The sequence below is a fragment of the Magnolia sinica genome, chromosome 17 (genome assembly GCF_029962835.1).
Source record: "Magnolia sinica isolate HGM2019 chromosome 17, MsV1, whole genome shotgun sequence".
NCBI classification, from domain to species: Eukaryota; Viridiplantae; Streptophyta; class Magnoliopsida; order Magnoliales; family Magnoliaceae; genus Magnolia; species Magnolia sinica.
Genome location: NC_080589.1, coordinates 51330895 through 51349790, shown reverse-complemented (window position 1 = coordinate 51349790; position 18896 = coordinate 51330895). Strand labels below are relative to the sequence as shown.

General features: G+C 38.6%; 1 protein-coding gene and 1 long non-coding RNA gene across 2 annotated transcripts; both read right to left on the bottom strand.

Annotated features, from left to right (window-relative positions):
- Positions 1-8377: 8377 nt before the first annotated feature.
- LOC131230890 (uncharacterized) lies at positions 8378-9736 on the bottom strand. The gene is made up of 2 exons (XR_009164126.1): positions 9604-9736; positions 8378-9467 (listed from the first exon to the last, which is right to left on the bottom strand). It is a non-coding gene; the product is annotated as an uncharacterized LOC131230890 (long non-coding RNA).
- Positions 9737-9754: 18 nt separating this feature from the next.
- LOC131230510 (uncharacterized) lies at positions 9755-13638 on the bottom strand. The gene is made up of 7 exons (XM_058226424.1): positions 13233-13638; positions 12989-13087; positions 12379-12510; positions 11181-11310; positions 10588-10671; positions 10266-10395; positions 9755-9820 (listed from the first exon to the last, which is right to left on the bottom strand). The coding sequence occupies exons 4-7, from the start codon at positions 11273-11275 to the stop codon at positions 9755-9757; spliced, it is 375 nt and encodes a 124-aa protein (XP_058082407.1). The 5' UTR covers positions 11276-11310; positions 12379-12510; positions 12989-13087; positions 13233-13638.
- Between the last annotated feature and the right edge of the window lie 5258 nt (positions 13639-18896).

Here is an 18896-nt window from a genome sequence, read left to right as displayed (position 1 = left end):
ATTTCTCCCTCGAGATTATGATTATGTATTATTCAGACAAAACCAAAATTCTTGTCAAGATAGCCGATCAATAAGGCATTATGTAAAGAAATTCCATTATTTATTGGCAAGACATAACCTCATCAAAACGGAGTCGCAACAGGACAAGATTTATCAGTGTCAGACATGTGGCCCCTGTGGGAATGAAAAACCAACTCAAGACTTCTAAAGTGGATGAACAATCTCTCATAACCGGACATGATTTAGTTAAACAATCTAAGGAGACAAGAGATGTAGATGTATTGGTTGAAAATAAAAAATATATGGAGTCTGTAAACATCTCAGAGGATTTGAAACCAGTGTTGCAAGAGTTATGCAATTGTACTTAATGAACTTCCTAATAAATTACCTCCCATATGAGATATACAAAACCACATTGATCTTGTCTCAGGGGCAAGTCTGCCTAATTGCCTACATTATTAGGAAGAATGTGAGATCTTGTAGGCACAAGTGAAGGAATTGATACATAATGGTCAAGTCAATGAGAGCATGCATACATGTATTGTGTCAACTCAAGAGCCTAAAGAAAAGTACAAGGAAAATGTCGACAAACATCGACATCAAAAATTATTTGAGTACCATGAGCAAAGTCCCTTGAGCAATGTTGTTTTATATATATATATATATATATATATATATATATATATATATATATATATATATATATATATATATATATATAATTTTTATATCAAATGAGTGGAAATTTATTTTTTTAATTAAAATAAGAAAAAATTGAAAAAATATAAGAAAGTAGGGAAAACTTTCCTAAATTAATAGATAAATAATTTTATATGCCATTGCAATACATTTGAGTAAAATAAAATCAATTAAACAATGAATTAAATATTAAGTCATTAACATTTGATAATATTTTTAACAAATATCAATCAATAGTACAATCAACAATATCAACACACTTTGTAAGTAAACAAAATGAAGAAGCTATTTATTTATTATTGATCTATTATAATTTATAATTTATAAGAAAAATATAAAATAATAATAAAGGGTAAATGGCTATGCTACTATATGCATTGATCTATTTGGCATTATGGCATTTAATCACCACCACCATTGTCAACGTCACCATCATCATCTGAGTCATATTCTTCTTCCACATGCACTTATTCTTCTTTTGTTTCTTCATCATCTGTATGTACTAATACTTTATCAACATCTAACGGTGGATTATTTTAAGCTTGATCATTATCATCTCCTCCTTCTATCTCCTCAATTTCTTTAATAGGTTGATTGCTACTACTCGCTTCCCGGCTCACCCTTATCCTTCACCTTCAAGTGAAAGTTAAAGTACCTTCTACATGTGTCGATTCATATGCGTCATCTTCAATTTGCGGCTATATCAGGTCCTCTCTCGCAAATATCGGGCCATCTATCTCTACGAGCCATTCATTATCTACATCTCATCTAAGCAGATAGGGTCAAAGAAATTAGACTTTTCTTTTCTAGTCTGGAATCATTTTCATAATTTTTATTATATTGGATGAAGACCAAGTCATTGAGCTTCTTTTGTTATAGGCAATTCCTTTTCTTAGTGTGAATCTACATTAAAGAATGTGCATTTGGCATTAACTATTTAATTAATTAGTTTTCACTTATAACTTATAAATTGAAGTTAGTATAATTACTAAACTTATCGCTTTGAATGTGCTCCAGCTGCACTCACAACCGCTGGCAGAACACGTGAGTCTAAGAATCCTCATAGGCAGCTTCTTTAGAGCTGGATCCTTCCTGTTCAGGTCCACTCCATAGGCAACCCACCAATCAATTAAGAAAAATAATTTAAGTAGGTTAGATTTTGTAGATTACATTGTAAAAAATCTATTTGTAAGAGAGCTAAGACATTCATACTACTTACTGGGCAATCTTATTGTCTGATGCCTGATGATGATATCCTTTGAGAATATGCCATCACTTTTTGTATAGAAGTCTAGTAAAGTTAAGATTCTGTCGTGTTCTTCTTTATGTGGAATCAAGAGATATGCATGGTAGGTGCTACTGCTGGATCAGGAGAAGTGAATAAACCAGCCGTATCAAGGATGCAAGCAGCCGAATACAATGGAGATGACATTTGGCTATCCCATCTTCTATCTATAATATCTATAATTGGCTTGTAATCATGCTCTTTATAGTTAAAATGGTCCATGATCTTATTTCTCGCCCACTCCATTGCATCATATATATAACCCATTGTAGGTTTTTCGTCCTCATCTACCAATCACAACACATTAACTAAGGGCTCAGATGCTTTTAGCGCCTTTACCACTTATGTCTAAAAACTTTGCGAAATGATTATTTGTTGAACTTGTTTCCCTTCAGGCTTCTTTAACTAAGGCCCACTTGTAAAAACAGCTGACACTACAAATCTTACAAATTCTAAAAAAAAATTGCATGTTATCTTTGTAGTGTTGATGTAGAGGGAACTTTTAGATCACTTTGTTGTTGTTTTCACAGATGGCGCCAAACTATTATTGCTCAAATCATGTTGACCCTGCCTCACCTCCTATAAGCCTCTGGGTACCTGCAATTCAATAGAAAGCAAAGAGACACTGGGGGTGTTGGTTGTGACCAGAGACCCTCTAATGCCTAAGTTAGGTGGATGAACTCACAGCAGGCATAGAAGAATTGGGATAGTTGTGCATACCTTTTGCCTATGATAGGGGGTGCATTTATAGACTTTCTTGATGGCCAAGTAGATTTGCTAGATATGCTGGAGGGGCCCGTATCAGAATCATAATCTAATTTCAAGAATGTCTATGATTTAACCTCAATCGGCGTGATGCCTGGCTATAACTTCATCGGATCGATCTTATCTTTCCATGTCATAAGATTTTATAGATATTCCTATTCCGATGTCGAGATTAGTATTCGAGGTTGAGGTTGGTATCGGAGGTCAGGTTTGGGATCTGAGGTCGAGGTCGGTATTTGACCTTAAGATCGCATATAAGGTCGAGATTGGTGCTTGTAGTCAAGATTTGTACGTCTATTGATGAGCCTTTTTTCAAGCTGGGTCAAGTGTTTCAGCTCAATTAGAGTTGTACACGAGTCAAGCTTGGCACGACTCAACTCGATTCGGCCACTAGCTGACCCCAGCTTAAACTCGGCTCGGCTCAGTCCTCGAGCCTGACTAGCCAGCTCGGCTCGGTTCAGTCAGCAACTCAGGCCAGTTCGAGCCAAGTTCGAGCTAAGATCGAGCATCTGCGTCATTTTCTCAAACACATGGAGTGCATCTTCAATTTCTCATGGAATGTAAAACAGCAACATCAGTTTACAAGTGTTTCATCAAACACTCAATGAGCAAAATAAAAATCAAGATACAAGGGTATTAGTTTCATACCCATACCTTCTTTGCCACCAGTCGACACTTTGTTAAGTCATTTAATCAAACACTTGCTGAACAACATCAATATCAAAATAACCGAGTCACCGAACTGGTTCAATTTGAGTTGAGGTTCGATTCGAGTTGAGTCAAGCTTGGGCAGGCTTGAACTCGACTTGAAATTTTTTCAAGCTCAAAAAATCAGCTCGACTCGGCTCGAACTCAGTTTTGAACCGAGTCAAATCAAGCTTTTTCAAGTCGAGTCAAGCTAGCTAACCTAGATAACTCGATTCATGTACAGCTCTAAGCTCAGTCATCGGGTCCCCTCACTCAGCTCATCTTCTCTAAATCTTAGTTTTTTCGGAGAATTTTTTTGGATGCACTTATGGCCACGTGCATCATACATTAGGCTAGCTTGATTTTACCCATAACAACACTCATCTAATTCTTACATGAGAGAGAATTTTTATTTGATACACATGTTGTAAGTATGACTCATCGTATACATGCATTTACACTATTTAAATTGCCGAATTCATGGACCCAAACTTGGACCCTGTTGCCTTGATGTTTGATTTAAATGTGCTCTATCCATCCATTTTGCCATTTGATTTTTAGAGAAAAGCCTAAACTTGAGAGATCCAAAACTCAAATGGACCACATCAGAACAGGGGAGACCGAAACGTGGTTGAAATCTTCCCACTCCACAACCACATGCTTTTATCCCTATCTGGTGATTCTCAGAAGAATGAAGGGAAGATACAAATATCAGCCTCAGACAAAACTTCTGCATCCCCGGGGAAGTTTTAACTATGGTAGTCAGTCTTTTTGTTTTTTTTTTTTTTTTCATCTCTGAATTAATCTCAAATGTGAATGGAAATGCAATGCTTGTGGCCCCTGCCTACTGGATGTTCCAATACGTGGTAAATTTATGGGCCCTCCATGATGTACATGTGACATCCACTCCATTCATGGGTTTTTCTGTGGGACTGTTTTTGTGGCCCACTTGAGTTTTCAATCAGCCTTATGATTGGGCTCATGTCCTAACATGATCTGGTAAAATTGATCCATGTAGTAGAATTTCATGGACATTGCGATGGCTCCACAGGGCGACTGCCTACGGGGCTGGCTGTATGCTGGGTGGGGCTCAGGAAACTCGTATTCTCTGTCAATTGCCTGTAATTGGGGTCTACATGAAATCTACTCTAAACCTAAGCTCTATTAAGCCCACTGTGATCCATTTATCTACCGTGCTTGCCCATTTTGGATGAGGCTGATATTCCTGTTTCCTTTCATCCATGTGGGGATCAACTTATGAACAGGTTGTATGGCATATTTACATCAGGTAGGCCTTAGTAGAGTAATTCTATCTCCACTAGTTCCTGTGGTGAGGCTTACTTTGGGTTTTCGAATTTTCCTAATTTTTAACATCACATCCTAACGTGGGCCGGCAAAATGAATGGAGTGGATATAACCCCAGGTCATATGCAATATTTCAAGGGCAGGCCTTAGTCTGGATGGCTTTGAACCAAGATTCTTCTTTTATAGTCAAGTCTATTTTATTATTATTATTTTTTTTTTTTCTAGAAGTCTTTTTTTTTTTTGTTGGATGGTGCAGTATTCCAAGGAGTGAACCCCAGACTAGATGGGTTGGATACCAAATTCTACAGTTAAGTCTCCTCCTTTGTTGGGAGCTTCAAGATTCCAAGGATCAAGCCTGGCAATGTATTAGTTTGGACCCAAGTTTTGTTTTTTAGAGTCAAGTCCTTTTCTTTGTTGGATAATGCCAATTTCCAAAAAGGAGGGGGCCTGTGATTGGATGTGGAGACAAATATTTTTATTAATTTGTTTAGGTTTGTCTGGCCAAAATATATTTGAAATTTTAAGTTAGCACTGCACATGCATAAGTGGAGCAATAAATTAGAGCTAGCAATGGCCTAGCTTTTAGTTGTAGAGATGATTCTTGACCGTCACATAATGTATGTGATTGGGAAGGCCTGGTATGAAGATCTATTCCCCCCAAAATAGGACTATTAACTCATGAGGTAGGCCATAGCCATGAAAAAAAAAATAGATTGTTAAATTAACTTGATCGGTGATCGATGTTGGATTGAACACACTTCACAAGTGTAGCAGCCTGAAACTCTTGAGAGAGGACATGCTAATAGTGGACATGGCTCATAAACGGCACAGATCTTGCTTGCATTGCCCATGGACACGTCCTGCATGCCAATCACCTCGTCAATCTCTGGTGCGAATTGCTTCGATGGTGTTCATTTCGAATAGCATCACGTACAAGCAATGCTAATCTTTGAGTGGTCCGGAGAATTCATCTGTTGGGACACACTGAATGGATGTAGCCATAAGGATCTGGGGCCTGGACGAAGTTAACCATCCAATTTGGCCTCCAAGTTGCAGATAACATGAAAATAAAACCAATTGTTCAATGAGGAGGAGTCCACTAATCAGATAATTGAGATGGCTAGATGAAAGAGACTGTAGTCCATACATGTCCCATCCATGTTGCGGCACTATAAATGACTTCTTAAATATAGGTCATAGAGGTGCTAATTATAGTATTTTGTTCTCAATTTCAGGGATGTTTAGGATAGTCACTCCCTTGAGTAGGCATGGGCTTTATGAGACTCATGCCCACATGGCACACATGTAACAGATAACAGCCATTCATCACGGAATAGGTATTTGATTATTTTTAGGCTCAGTCGGGTCCAGTCCCAACAAATCTTTTAGGCTTGAGCTTGGGCTTGGGCTTGGGCTCAGGCTTTGAACAGATCTAATAATAAGGTGTGACCTGCAATGAGGAATCAGTCAACCCATTAATCAGTTGGGCGCACTTTCAGTTCCAAAAAACATCCCAATGCACCGGTGAACTTATCACATCCAATTCACTTTTCACTTCTTTCCCACTAGCGTAACACTCGTGGGGGGGCTCATTGTTTCCATGGTTTGAATTGACCGTACAGGTGGAATATTGGTAGGAAAAAAATAATAAAATGGTGACACAATTTGCTGTGCAATTTTATTTCATCTAAGACCAGTAGGGAGGTCGCTACCCACAGTGCTTTATTGACTTCGTCCATCTATTTTTCTAGATCATCTTAGGAAATGCAGTTAAAAAGAGATCCAAATCTCAAATGGACCACATCATGCGGTAACAGTGGTGATTGCAATAATAAATAAATAAATAAATAAACTTTGTCAACCTAGTGTAATGGTTATTTGCCATCCCACCTGTTGATTAAGTCACACAGACCTTAATGAAGGGTACAACAAACCTCAACTACATCTAAAGCCTTCTTGGCCTCATGAAGGTTTCTAATTAATGATGGGCATTTAATCACCACTATTTCGGGTGGAGTGGTTCACATGAGTTTTCGAGCTACCCCAATTTTCAGCTCATGACTTGAAATGACATGGAAAAATGAATAGACAGCATCGATGAAACAAATACATCATAATAGGCCTATAGAGCATCGTCCAGTAGTTACTGGTTACCAACAGCCTTTGTAGACAATTTAAGTCCCTATGCTTACGCTGCCAATGGTAAGGTGGCTATTGAACAGTGCTCTATGGACTCCACGATGATATATTTGTTTTATCCATGTCTTCTTCCGTATAATTTTAGGACAGTGCTATATGGGCTCCATGATGATGTATTTATGTCACTTCAGAATAAATATTATATCCCATAAATATATTTTAATTCAATCCCACTTTAGGCAATCCATCTTGAATATAGGCCGCTGGCTTAATTCCTCTGCAATGTCTATTTCTTTGTCAATTTGTGTGCTACATGATTGAGGGATATATTAGGAAATTTCGAATGGGAAATAGGGAGTCACTACACCAAAATCGTCATAAACCATTCTTATGCTTCAGAAACGGTTTGAAACCGTTCCTAAAAGAGGCATTGCAAAAAGAAAGGAACGGTTCAGAACCGTTTTGGGTATCATTTCCATCAAAATAGAGATTAATCCAAAGAAAAACATAAGCTAATCTATACAAGGCATTTCCAAAGTCACGAAATAAGCAAACATCATGAACATCCTTAGACAAACTTTGAAAAAGAAAGGTCCCTTACCATGAAAGAGATTTACTTTCAATAAAAGATGATTTATGTCCATAACCCCTCATCTGCAAATCAAGAAGAACAATGCCATGCCCACCGCTACTTGTACAATTCAAGTGAAGGATCTAGCATTGTACATACTAGCACCTTGTTAAAAAAGGACACCCCCAAAAATTCCAAAATGCAGAAGCCCAAAACGACCGCGAGAAAATATACCAAGGAAGAGAATAAAAAACAAAAAAAAAAGGTGGAGATTGATTAAAATCTACAATGAAATACCTTGTTGTCAATAGTATCAAATTTTGTGAGCAAAATGCCATCTATCAATCTGGCGCTAGGTGCATCCGACAGGTCCGTTAATTTCTGTACAAGGAAAGAAAATTGCTCAATCCACACGTGTCATCAATTAGCTAAAGAAATCATAACAAAATGGTGGGAAAAATCTCATTAATTTGAAACATGATCTAATCATGAAGGACAAAAACCAACCAATAATAAAGTTAGCTCAAATAGCTAATAGAAAAAGAAAAAGAAAAGAAAAATATAACTTAAGCAGCCATCCAATTAAAAAAAAAAAAACACAGTAGTCTAATCCAGACAAAGCAATCCAAGAGATAACTGAATCAATGAAAAAAGAAATCCAAACTCACTTGGCTTGTAGATGTTTATAGAACGACACACTTCCCCTTCCTTCGTGAGTCAAGATCAACATTGGCACCATCTTCCTCAGCTTCATCTTCTAGGTTCATTTCCAAGATCTAAAAAAGTCAATGAATAACCATTATAAAATGCTTCATCTTCTAGGTTCATTTCCAAGATCTTATGTAAGTTCATTTCCTACAACATCCTTTTGATTCTAAAAATCATTAATTAGAAATGGAACCAATTCTCTGCAAAGAACAAAGGTAAACATGGATACTCTTGAACCATGTAAGCAACACTTCAAATACATGAATACTCCAGCTCCAGCTTCATGGCATTCATGATGCATTACATTCCCCAATAAAGGCTGCCTATACTAGCTAACAAATCAAATATTTAAAAATAATTACTTCTGGATGAATAATTGCCTGTGGAATCATGAAAGATTTGAAAATATTCAAACATATAAGAGAACTATTCTTCTATTTTTGAGGTAGCATTTGGAGTTTACTGGCAAATCATGGATGACAGTTGGTAGGGCTTTCAGCTACCCGCCTACCTTCCAAGCTGAGATGGGCCTGACCCATTCCAAATCCCACTCAAGAGCCTTGGCCTGAACCAGATGAGCACTTTCTTTTTTCTTTTTTAAAAATTACCAAGTGAGGTTTACAAGGCAAGAGTAAGACATCTAGGGACCCAACCTGCTTCATTCATGCATGTTACAGTCTCTGCTGTCTCTACCTGGAGAACAGTGATTAAAAAAAAAACCCAAGTTATGGGACACTGTAGATTCTGTGATTGGTGAACTTTCTTTCAAGTGTTTTGATCAAGAATTGTTCGCTGGTGAGTTAACTGTCACAGAGTCAGTATTTTGAGCTATGATATATGTTGTGTTGTCCATAACAATTCGTCTGTTCCATGTATATGAGCTGTTGTATAGAGATGTATAGACATGAGTTGGATTAGCAGACCTCACCAGTGGACTACATGTCAGAACATCAAGGAAGACATATTTCCAAGGATACATCCATATGATTTTTGAACTGTGCTCAATCCAGAAAGAGGCCCTCAAAAAATTAAAATTTAACAGACAACAACTTGAATCGATGACTTAGCATCTCCTTAATAACTACAATTAACGAAGTACTGCCTGGAAGGACAATTATTTTAGTGAATCATTCAAACAGGATCATTGAAAAGATTTATGCAAATTGCTGTTGAAAAGCCGGGTTTTACACCCATAAATAAATAAATAAAAGCCCAGGTCAGAAGATAGATTCACATTCCATTAAAGAGGAAAGAAACATCATTGTTAAAAGTGCTGCAAGGGATAGGTTGACTGTATTGAGATATAGCCTGAAAAATAATAAGAGAACTTGCACCCATAAATAAATAAATAAATAAAAGCCCATGAAAATGTTCAATTCTACAATTTTGATGCTTATTCAAACTTAAAGATCTCGTCAAAATCTGGGATGAAAAGAGAACTTACGAGGCAATTAGCATGCAGATAACACCAAGCAGCTGGAACTTTTGTCTTTCAATGTAGTTTTGAGAGAGAAACCGGTCGATGAAATATATCGTGAGGTAAAGTGTATCTGGAACAAGCTTATACTCCTCAGAAAAGGTAATGGAAGTTTCTATTAAGTTGCCTCTTCTTCTTGAGCCCGTCTCACTTTCTTTGCTTCCTCAAAGGCCTCTTTCTCAGCCTGAAATTCCAAACACAGATGAAGAAGGCACAAAGAAGAGAGATCATAATTTAGAATTTAGCACTTGGCAGTTGGCTGAACTTTATAAGCAATAGAAATTTTCCAACAGATGAAAGGTCGGATCTTCTGCAAGTGTATCATTTGAACCGATACCTTGATTGCATGATGAACTGGATAGTCTCTCTTTTGCTGTACTTTTTGAGCTTTTGGTATTTTTAAATTTTCAAGTGGTTTGTTGACAATATTGGGTGGAAGATGATTGCATAGAGACAGTGGAACGGAATATGGTAGAGCCGTCTGTACACGTTACACGTGGTATCCACCGTTGACTTTGAAGGCCATTGATTGGATGGCTAGGATTAGAAATCAGTGAAATTCAGATCTGTTATATCTAACCAATGTAACAAAACAAACATATTTAGAATGGCAGGATATATATAGGCACCTTTGTGTAAGCATCGCCAGATTCTTGGTGCAAAAGAGGACAAGAATCAGTCCCTACAGCAGCAATCCGCCTTACCAAAGCTTTGAGAGGCACATCTAACCAAACGGTGATCCCTTGTTTCATATATCTCCTGGCAATTCCTAACCATGGGTGCTTGTTAATACAACTCAAAATTAGGCTGTGTTTGGTTGCACCAAATATCATGATATTTCATGATTAATCAATCTAATTTGGTGTGAAATATCAACCAAATGCAGCTTAAGTTGCAGGGCTGGAAATACTGTGAAAAGCCAGCCAAACTACTACATCATTAAGCCATTACCAGTTGATTGGCCGTATCACTGCACCACCTCTAGTTGCAACAGATGGGTAACATTTTCGTTGTGCCTGCTTGACCTTGACTAGGCTGAGTCAACTGAATATAGAAATAATATATTAGCAGCAGCACTATTAACAACAACAAATAAAAACAAGGTCTGTGGAAATCCAATGGCCACCCGTTAACCATAGATCCCAGCATTTTAAATTTTGAATTCCACAGAGGAATTAATTTGTGGTCAGGATATATCGATCAAACATTCCCACTATTTGGACAGTCTAATTTGAGGTACATGTCGCGTGAACAATTTTTATGTGCAAGTGTATGGAGTATCATGCTTCGCTAGAGTAACAAATGAATCCACTTTTTCTTTTTTACACACGCGCACACACCCCCACACACTCACGCCGTAGTGGGCTTTCACCACCTATGGATACTCGAACCCTTGACCGGGTGTTGAAACTCCCAAGAGTCTACCACCCGAGCAAGAGTAAAAGGAATCCACTTTCTTCCAACAGTAAAAGGAAGAAAAGAAAAGAAAGAAAGATGCCTTCATGATGGTATTATTATAGCAGAAAGGCTGAAAATCAACTAACCTGGCCGCTGCAGAAAGGGCCAGCTCCAATGCCTTCCTGAGGTTGCAGCTGCAGCTACAGGTGCAGGCACACATTCCAGAATGACTGCGAAACATCCAGCCTCCTGTAAAGCGTCCGCCGTCTCCACAACCTGCAGGACCCAACAATCAGTGCAGATATCAATGCCGGCCTGGTCTAATTTGCACGGGCTCCACTCCTATGATAGTTCACAACCATTATGAAAATGGTAGGTGATTCATCCTCCTCTCATATGGCACTCTGATTCATCCTCCTCGCATATGGCACTCTTTTGTGGCTATCCAGACCTTCCAAATTGTGGGGTATGGTTGTGGCTATCAAATAGATGGTTAATGGTAGTATAGTCAGTAGTCTGAATTTTATGGGGAAAAAAAATAAAATCAGATGATTAGAATCATCGTCTCAGTTTAGTTATTGGGTTATGCTTCTTCGTCCACGATTCGTTTAGGTTTAGCGATTTGGAAGGTCTGGATTGCTTTACAACCATGCCATGTTTATGGTGAAGAATCGCTACCATATTTAAAACGGTAGTTATCAAGTAATCCTAAAATGGAGCATCAGTCTCTAAAATCAGACTGACCAAACAATCCAAACCATCCAATCGATGGCTATCAAATGAATGGTTCAATTCTAAGGACAAAATCAGATGGTCTCTACCATCTTCTCAATTTCATATTTGGGTTATCCCCCATCAACAATTAGGTCATCAATTTGGAGGGGTCTGGATTGCAGAACAACTATCCCACATCTACAATCAAAGATTCACCACCATTTTATAAATGGTCATGGACTATCAAATTAGTCTAGAGTCTCTAGACCCATTTTCATTTGCTTCCTCCATGGGTCTTGCTTTTTGATAAGTAAGCCCTTTTTTTGTAATTTCTAGTACATTTTCCAGGGAGTGTTTACACTTAGGTCAAAACTGTATAAAAGCTCGACAAAGATATCTAAATATATTTGGGTTTTGGGGTCTAGCCAATTTGTCACCTAAATCATAGGTGACTACCAAACCAGCAATTGCAGGTGGTATCCAAACAGGGCTCAAAACCCTCATTTCAGAATGATGCAGGGGCTTCATCTCTAAACACCACTTAAAAATTCACAAACACATTAACCTTTCTCTGAACTGCTAGCATGCCTTGCAAGGCAGTTGCATCTTTATGCATGTATCTCATCTTACCTGCAACTCCAATTCCAATGCCCTCAAATACAGAGTGAAAACAGAGGGCAACAATCAGCAAAACGCTATCACCTTGGTACTAGTACTACTAGAGCGTGCCCCATTTCCTGCATAGCATGCTCAACCAAAATCCTAAGATGTACAGAGTAAAAGTCAGTGGTCCATTTCAAATAAACACATCGAATCTCATTCATTTTATGATATATAAATAGATTATGTACAATTCCAACTCCCAATTACAATTGATCTAGATAGATGGCTATAGAAGGGCCTGTTTGTGTTGACAAAATCCAGAAGGATTCTGATTTCCAATCACCAGCAGTTTCTGATATGGGATCCATGTTTCTGTTGTCTAGTGGGAATAAGCCAAATAATACAAATGCGTTCCAGTTCCCACAATAAACTGAAACCCCGGCTTAATCCAACATGGCTCCCATGTCAGATAATGTGTGATTGAAATTCATCTGGATTTTGTTTACGTATAGACCATAAAAGAGACGCATATCTTACAAAAACCAATCAAATCAACCCACATTCCTACAAAATTCCAACTGTGCAGGCAATACTCAAATAATTACTCGAGCAGCAGTCTGTCTGGTCTCAAATTTACCGGGATACCCCAGCAACGGTAGTGTCCTTAGCATATCCTCCCTGATGCTCCTCTTTCACGAACTCTTCGAGTAGTGTCCGCTGCCTCTGTGTCAGATTCCTGCCCAGAAAAATAAAAAATAAAAAATCCATCAGAAATTGTTCTGAAACAACAACGGAAACCTGCAAGACTAAACGCTCATACCTAAATGTGGCATGCGTGAATGTTTATAAGATGATGAAAAACAAAGAGAAATGAAGCTAACCGGTCCCCATTAACAACAACGATGATAAAAGGCCACGATTCTCCGCCCTAGCGGCTGCAAGCAGATTAGCGCAAGGACTAGAGCAATGACCACTGCGACCACTGCTGGAGTAGCAGCTTGGCCCTGATCTGCAGCAGCTGGCGCATTCACCACTTGTGCTAGAAGCTGTTCACCCTATCTACCGATGTAAACAGCTGGCCCTGATCCACACCTGTTACACAGAACGAGAGGGAGATCGAGAGAGGGAGGGAGAGTGAGAGGGAGATCGAGCGAGAGGGTTGAGATCGGGAGAGGGAGATCGAAAGAGAGGGAGATCGAGGGGGAGGAAGGGAGAGGGAGAGGGAGATCGAGAGAGAGGGTTGAGATCGGAAGATCGAAAGAGAGGGAGATGGAGAGGGAGACGGCGATGGAGATGGCGATGCGAAATGAGGATTGTAGGGCTTTTGGCGTATGGAAAGGGTTAAACCCATCGGTAGTCTGTGGCAGATAGAGCAATGTGCCTCTTGGGCTTTGTGGGGTCCACTCAGAGGTTTTTAATCGAATCCATTCCGTCCATCTGTTTCAAAATAAAACAATAAGTCAAAATAACAAGAAATAAGAAGATCCAACGCTCAGTTAGGACACACCAACAAAACAATGGAAAGAACAGCACATAACACAATGACTCTAGTAAGTTTCAGTACCGTTTCAAATTAGGAACGACTTAAAGCTGTTTCTGAACCAAAATCTCAACCATACAGTGACAAATTTGGTGCAGTGAATTTACTAATTTTTAGATCAGGCTTCGTTTTTGACCTGTTATGTGTAAGCTCATGTTGGCCTTGGACCAGGGCCAGGCCTTAGGCCTGACTCATTGAAATAGCCCTCAGCAACAAGTGGACAGAACAAACAAAGACTCTTTTTTACTCAATATAGAATGCATTGAAGGCGTGCACAACTGACACATGAAAGGAGGTGATGAGGTCCATCACCGTCTTCCTCAAGGATAACTACTCCGAATCCACGGAGCTCTTCGAATTTCTCATAGAGTTTCCTCAAATCCACGAGGTATAAAATAGAAATAATTTCTAATAAAATTGAAAATAAATTGATTGATGATAAAAAATGAAATTAATAATGAGTTCAAACTTAGGACAGAGTTTCATACGCAAACTCCCTAAAAACTGACTTATTATAAATAATAACTTTTACTATTTCTAGACGGTCATCATTCCTGCTAGATTTCATATTTTTGGGCAAAAATAGTAAGTGTCCAATTTGGCCTAACCACGTTCTTTTACTAATTTTTAAAGTCATTATCATGTTGAGCACGACTACTAAAACTCAAAGGATCAAAAGTTATGATTGAACTAAAACTTAATATTTTATAGTAAAATTAAAATAAAATGGACTTTTGCCTATCGATACGATGGAATCTCGCAAATCCAACATGGGCCTGGCATAGTGGGGTTAGTTGGCTAAAGTAGCTTCTCCTACCCCAAAATCATATATGATACATCAAAAAATTCACTCCGGTTTGAGAGAACGATTGTTTTAAGGTTTTCATGGTTTAGATCATTTTCGCCGCCGATCGGGCCTTCTCTTGTCCATCTTTATCGTGAAAATGTCCACAACACACTCTACACTAGTCCCCTCCACTTCAAAAGAACTCGACCTCGACTTCTCATCCAGCTTTTTGGTTCACGATACTCGGTCAGGTCCGTAACGTTGAAAGTACGTGAAATCTCTGTCATCCGGAAGATCAGCAATGTAAGCATTGTTATTGATCTTTCGGGGGATCGGTACCGGTCTAATCTTCTTATTCTTCAACTTGTTGTGGGTTCCAGTCGAAAATCTCTCCTTGCGTAGATGGAACACCTTGAACACCTTTTCCCACCGATACTTGTTAGCTTGTTCCTTGTATTTATTGTTTGAGGCATACAAATTGGCTTGCACATACATCTGCATGAATGCCCACAATTCGATCCGCTATATGTTTTGCTGCAATACTCATGCCCGAGAGCTTGGGCAAAGGAATCAAGTTAAGTGTGTAGTGGGGCACTCGATCATAAACAATCTAGAACGGGGACAAACTGTCCATTGAAAAACTAAACTTCTTCAAGTTAAGGTATGACTTGCTAACAGTCAGGACTTGTAGCAATTGCATGAGATATTCTACGTACTTCGTCTCACCATGGCTATATATCAAATGTCATTAAAATATACTACCACAAACTGGCCAATTGATGGCTTCATTACTTGATTCATTAGACAGATAAAAGTGCTCGATGAGTTTGATAAACCAAAGGGCATGACTAGCCACTTATTCAACCCTTACTTGGTCTTGAATGCAATTTTCCATTCATCACCGAGCTGGATATGAATCTCATGGAACACTCTCCTCAGATCAAGTTTAGAGAACACCTTGGCACCTTCTATCATATTAAGCATGTGTTCCAATCTCGGTATTAAAAACTAATACTTAATGTAATCTTATTAATTATCCGACTGTCGACATATTCTACAACTCTCATCTTTCTTTGAAGTTAATAAAACTAGCATGACACATGGGCTCATGCTCTCTCTTAAAAGACCATTATGGATCAATTCATCCACCTACCTGTGAAATATTTCACACTCTTTCGGACTCATCCAATAGCGAGGGCCATTGGGCAAGCTAACCCTAAGGACGAAGTTTATGTGATGTTGGATGTCCCGCATGGGGGCAATCCCTCAGGTAACTCTTTAAGTCATATTTCTTTGAATTTATTCGGCAACAACCTTAAACTTGGAGGATTGTTTAAGTGCTTTGATTTCTCACCCTTTACCACTACGGTGTACACCTCGCCGGTTTCCTTGGATTCCTCTACGAAATCCTGAATGGTCAGTTAGGAACTCTAACGCAGAGATGAACGTGATGAGGTCGATCACCATCTTCCTCAGGGGGGATAACTACTTTGAATCCACAAGAAAAAATTGAAATAGAAATAACTCTAGAAAATCGAAATAAATTTGTTGAATATTGATAGATGAATAAATGAGTCTATAACCCTTTAAATAAGGATACCAAGACTTGAAATAAGTTTAAGAATTAAACTATAACTAAAACTCCTAGAATTCGCAACATACTATAAATAGTAAATTTACTATTTATAGTAAGGGTCCTATGTGGCTTAACCACATTATTCTCTTAATTTTTCTAAGCACATTTCCTGTTGGACACAACTCCTAAAGCCCAACGAATGAAGAGTTATATTCAAACCAAAACTTACTAAAAATAGTAAAAATGGAAATAAACGTGGAATTCGACTGTCGATATGATGGAATCTCGAAAATTCGGCGTGGGCAACTCAACACTGCCAATTTGGTTGGCTAGCTCGTCCTACCCCAAAATCATATAGGGTACGTCGAGTAACTCATTCCGGTTTGCGAGATATGCCTATTTTAAGGTTCTGACGGTCTTGATGACTTCTGCCTCCAATCGAGCCTTCTCTGATCCATCTTGGACATGAAAGTCTCCGCGACCCACTCTACCTCTGTCCCCTCCACTTCAAAAGAACTCATCCTCGAGTTTTTGTGCTGCTTCGGTTCTTGATACTCGGTCAGGTGTGCCGTAACGATACCCAGATCAAAAGTTACAATCCACCTTCTTTTGGTCCAACCATGTTAGGAATGTATCTGTGACATGTTCTACATCAGACCCCTCAACTTGAAAAAAAACTCGTCCTCGAGTTACTCAAAGAACTTAACTCATGATTCTGAGATAACTTTTGACGCCGATGTTTATTAACCAATTTCTTATACTTGGCATTAGGCTCTTGAGTTGACACAATATATGTAACACCCCGGTTTTTGGGACCCAAGGATACAACTCGTTTCTTGAAAACCTAGGTGTTAACTGATAATCAAAAGTTAATCAAATCAAATCAAAGTGCGATTAATGGAAACTAAGCGTAGTATAAATGTAACCCAACCAAAAGAATTATTCTGGGCCACTCAGCTAGGGCCCATATACAAAACCTCAAATTCGAAAATGTACTGAAATGATAGTAAATAACTAATCTATTGATTTAATCCAAAGTAAACGGCTGCCTCCTCTTACGGCTTCTCATCATAAAGCTCTTCCTCGACTGCAGCCACCTCTGGGTCCGCTGCGTATCCATCTATCCCTATACCTGCATCCTCTGTACGGTTGAACATTGATGAATGAGTAGCCAGCTCAGTGTGATTTTACCTCAAGATTACACACCGCCGCCCTAGACAAGAAATAACATAAAACATCCAGACAACCAAAACATAGCAAATGTAGTCTTATTATGTGCATGGATGCGTGAATGCAATCATCGCCCCAGTGATGCTCATTCGTGCAGACAGTCAGCTCGTCACCCATGTAATCATCAACCTGAGAATACTCATCCAGTCGGACAGAGGCTGGCCATTAGCGAAGCACATCACGTGCGTACATCACGTGCCGCATAACGACTACCTGTCGTACATCACGTACGTTAGCGATAGACACTGGTCTGTGCCATGTATGCATGATTAGTTAAACCCTTATTAAACCAGTTACAATCAGCCAGTTTAAATAAACTCAAGGTCACTACGGGGGCTCGTCACCAGCGTAGGCCGATGGCTCGGGCATAGTGTCCCATGACCACCATCCTCGACCCATGAGTTTACCGTCTTAGGGTGTGTATAGAACTCATCAACACGTGGCCAATCAATTCTCAATATAAGAAAACTACCATCGTATGCTGTCTAGGAAGGAAGTATAGAAATTATTATCTACAGCGACTAAAGTTAGACAATGTGTATGGTTTAATATAAGTAAACAGCGGTGAGTATACATATTGCATGGTTCATTTCATAGTCAGGTAAGTGGAATCACTCCATAGATGGTAAGCCTCATAAATCAATTGCCACTAATCATAACCTCCATGTTGAGGGTCTATTTTCATCACATCCGTTTCGTTACACCGTAAGCTCGGACGCTCTTTAAATAGGAGTTTTCATAAAGAGGTTTCAATCATTATGTGACTTGCAACCAATATAATTATATAAGACATGAAGATATAAACATAATTCAGTATTTAAAGTAAAACCCATGCACTACGTCAAAACTGCGATTTTGCGACGTATTTTTGCGACGAATCGTCGCAAAAATCTCTTGGTTTAAAGATGCATTTAATCCGTCGCTAATGGAAAAAGTCCGTCGCTAAGCCCGTCTTTCTCGAAAATCCGAACGTCGCGGAATTTCGCGACGGACCAAAATCCGTCGCTAAAATCTGATTTACGATGTATTTTTGTTCGTCGTAACTAGGTAACGAACTAAATCCGTCGCAAATTTTGATTTTGCAACAATATTTAATCAGTTGCAAATTCCCGCCCAAAATACCAAATGGCAACGCGACCGATCATGGTCCGTTGTAAAAGGGCTTTTGCCTTGACATTAAATTTTTTCATTTTTTTTTAATATGGTGGAAAATTAAGTTTTTTTTGTAGTCTAATAATTGTTTTTTAATAGAATTTCAGTGGTTTAATTGTACATATTTGTATCTAAGATTATTTTTTAACAATTGATTGAATGCAAAAAGAAAATTTATTTTGTTTTTATATCAAATGAGTGGAATTTTTATTTTTATTTTTTAATGTAAAACTAATATTTAAATGATTTGTAATATCACA

Excerpts from the sequence above, each read along its gene's own strand:
- LOC131230510 (XM_058226424.1), bottom strand. The coding sequence starts at position 11,275 with ATGTTTCGCAGTCATTCTGGAATGTGTGCCTGCACCTGTAGCTGCAGC. Across the intron at positions 10,672-11,180 it reads GCCCTTTCTGCAGCGGCCAG|CCTAGTCAAGGTCAAGCAGG; the intron begins GTTAGTTGATTT and ends CAGTTGACTCAG. Across the intron at positions 9,821-10,265 it reads CTGGCGATGCTTACACAAAG|GCTGAGAAAGAGGCCTTTGA; the intron begins GTGCCTATATAT and ends TTGGAATTTCAG.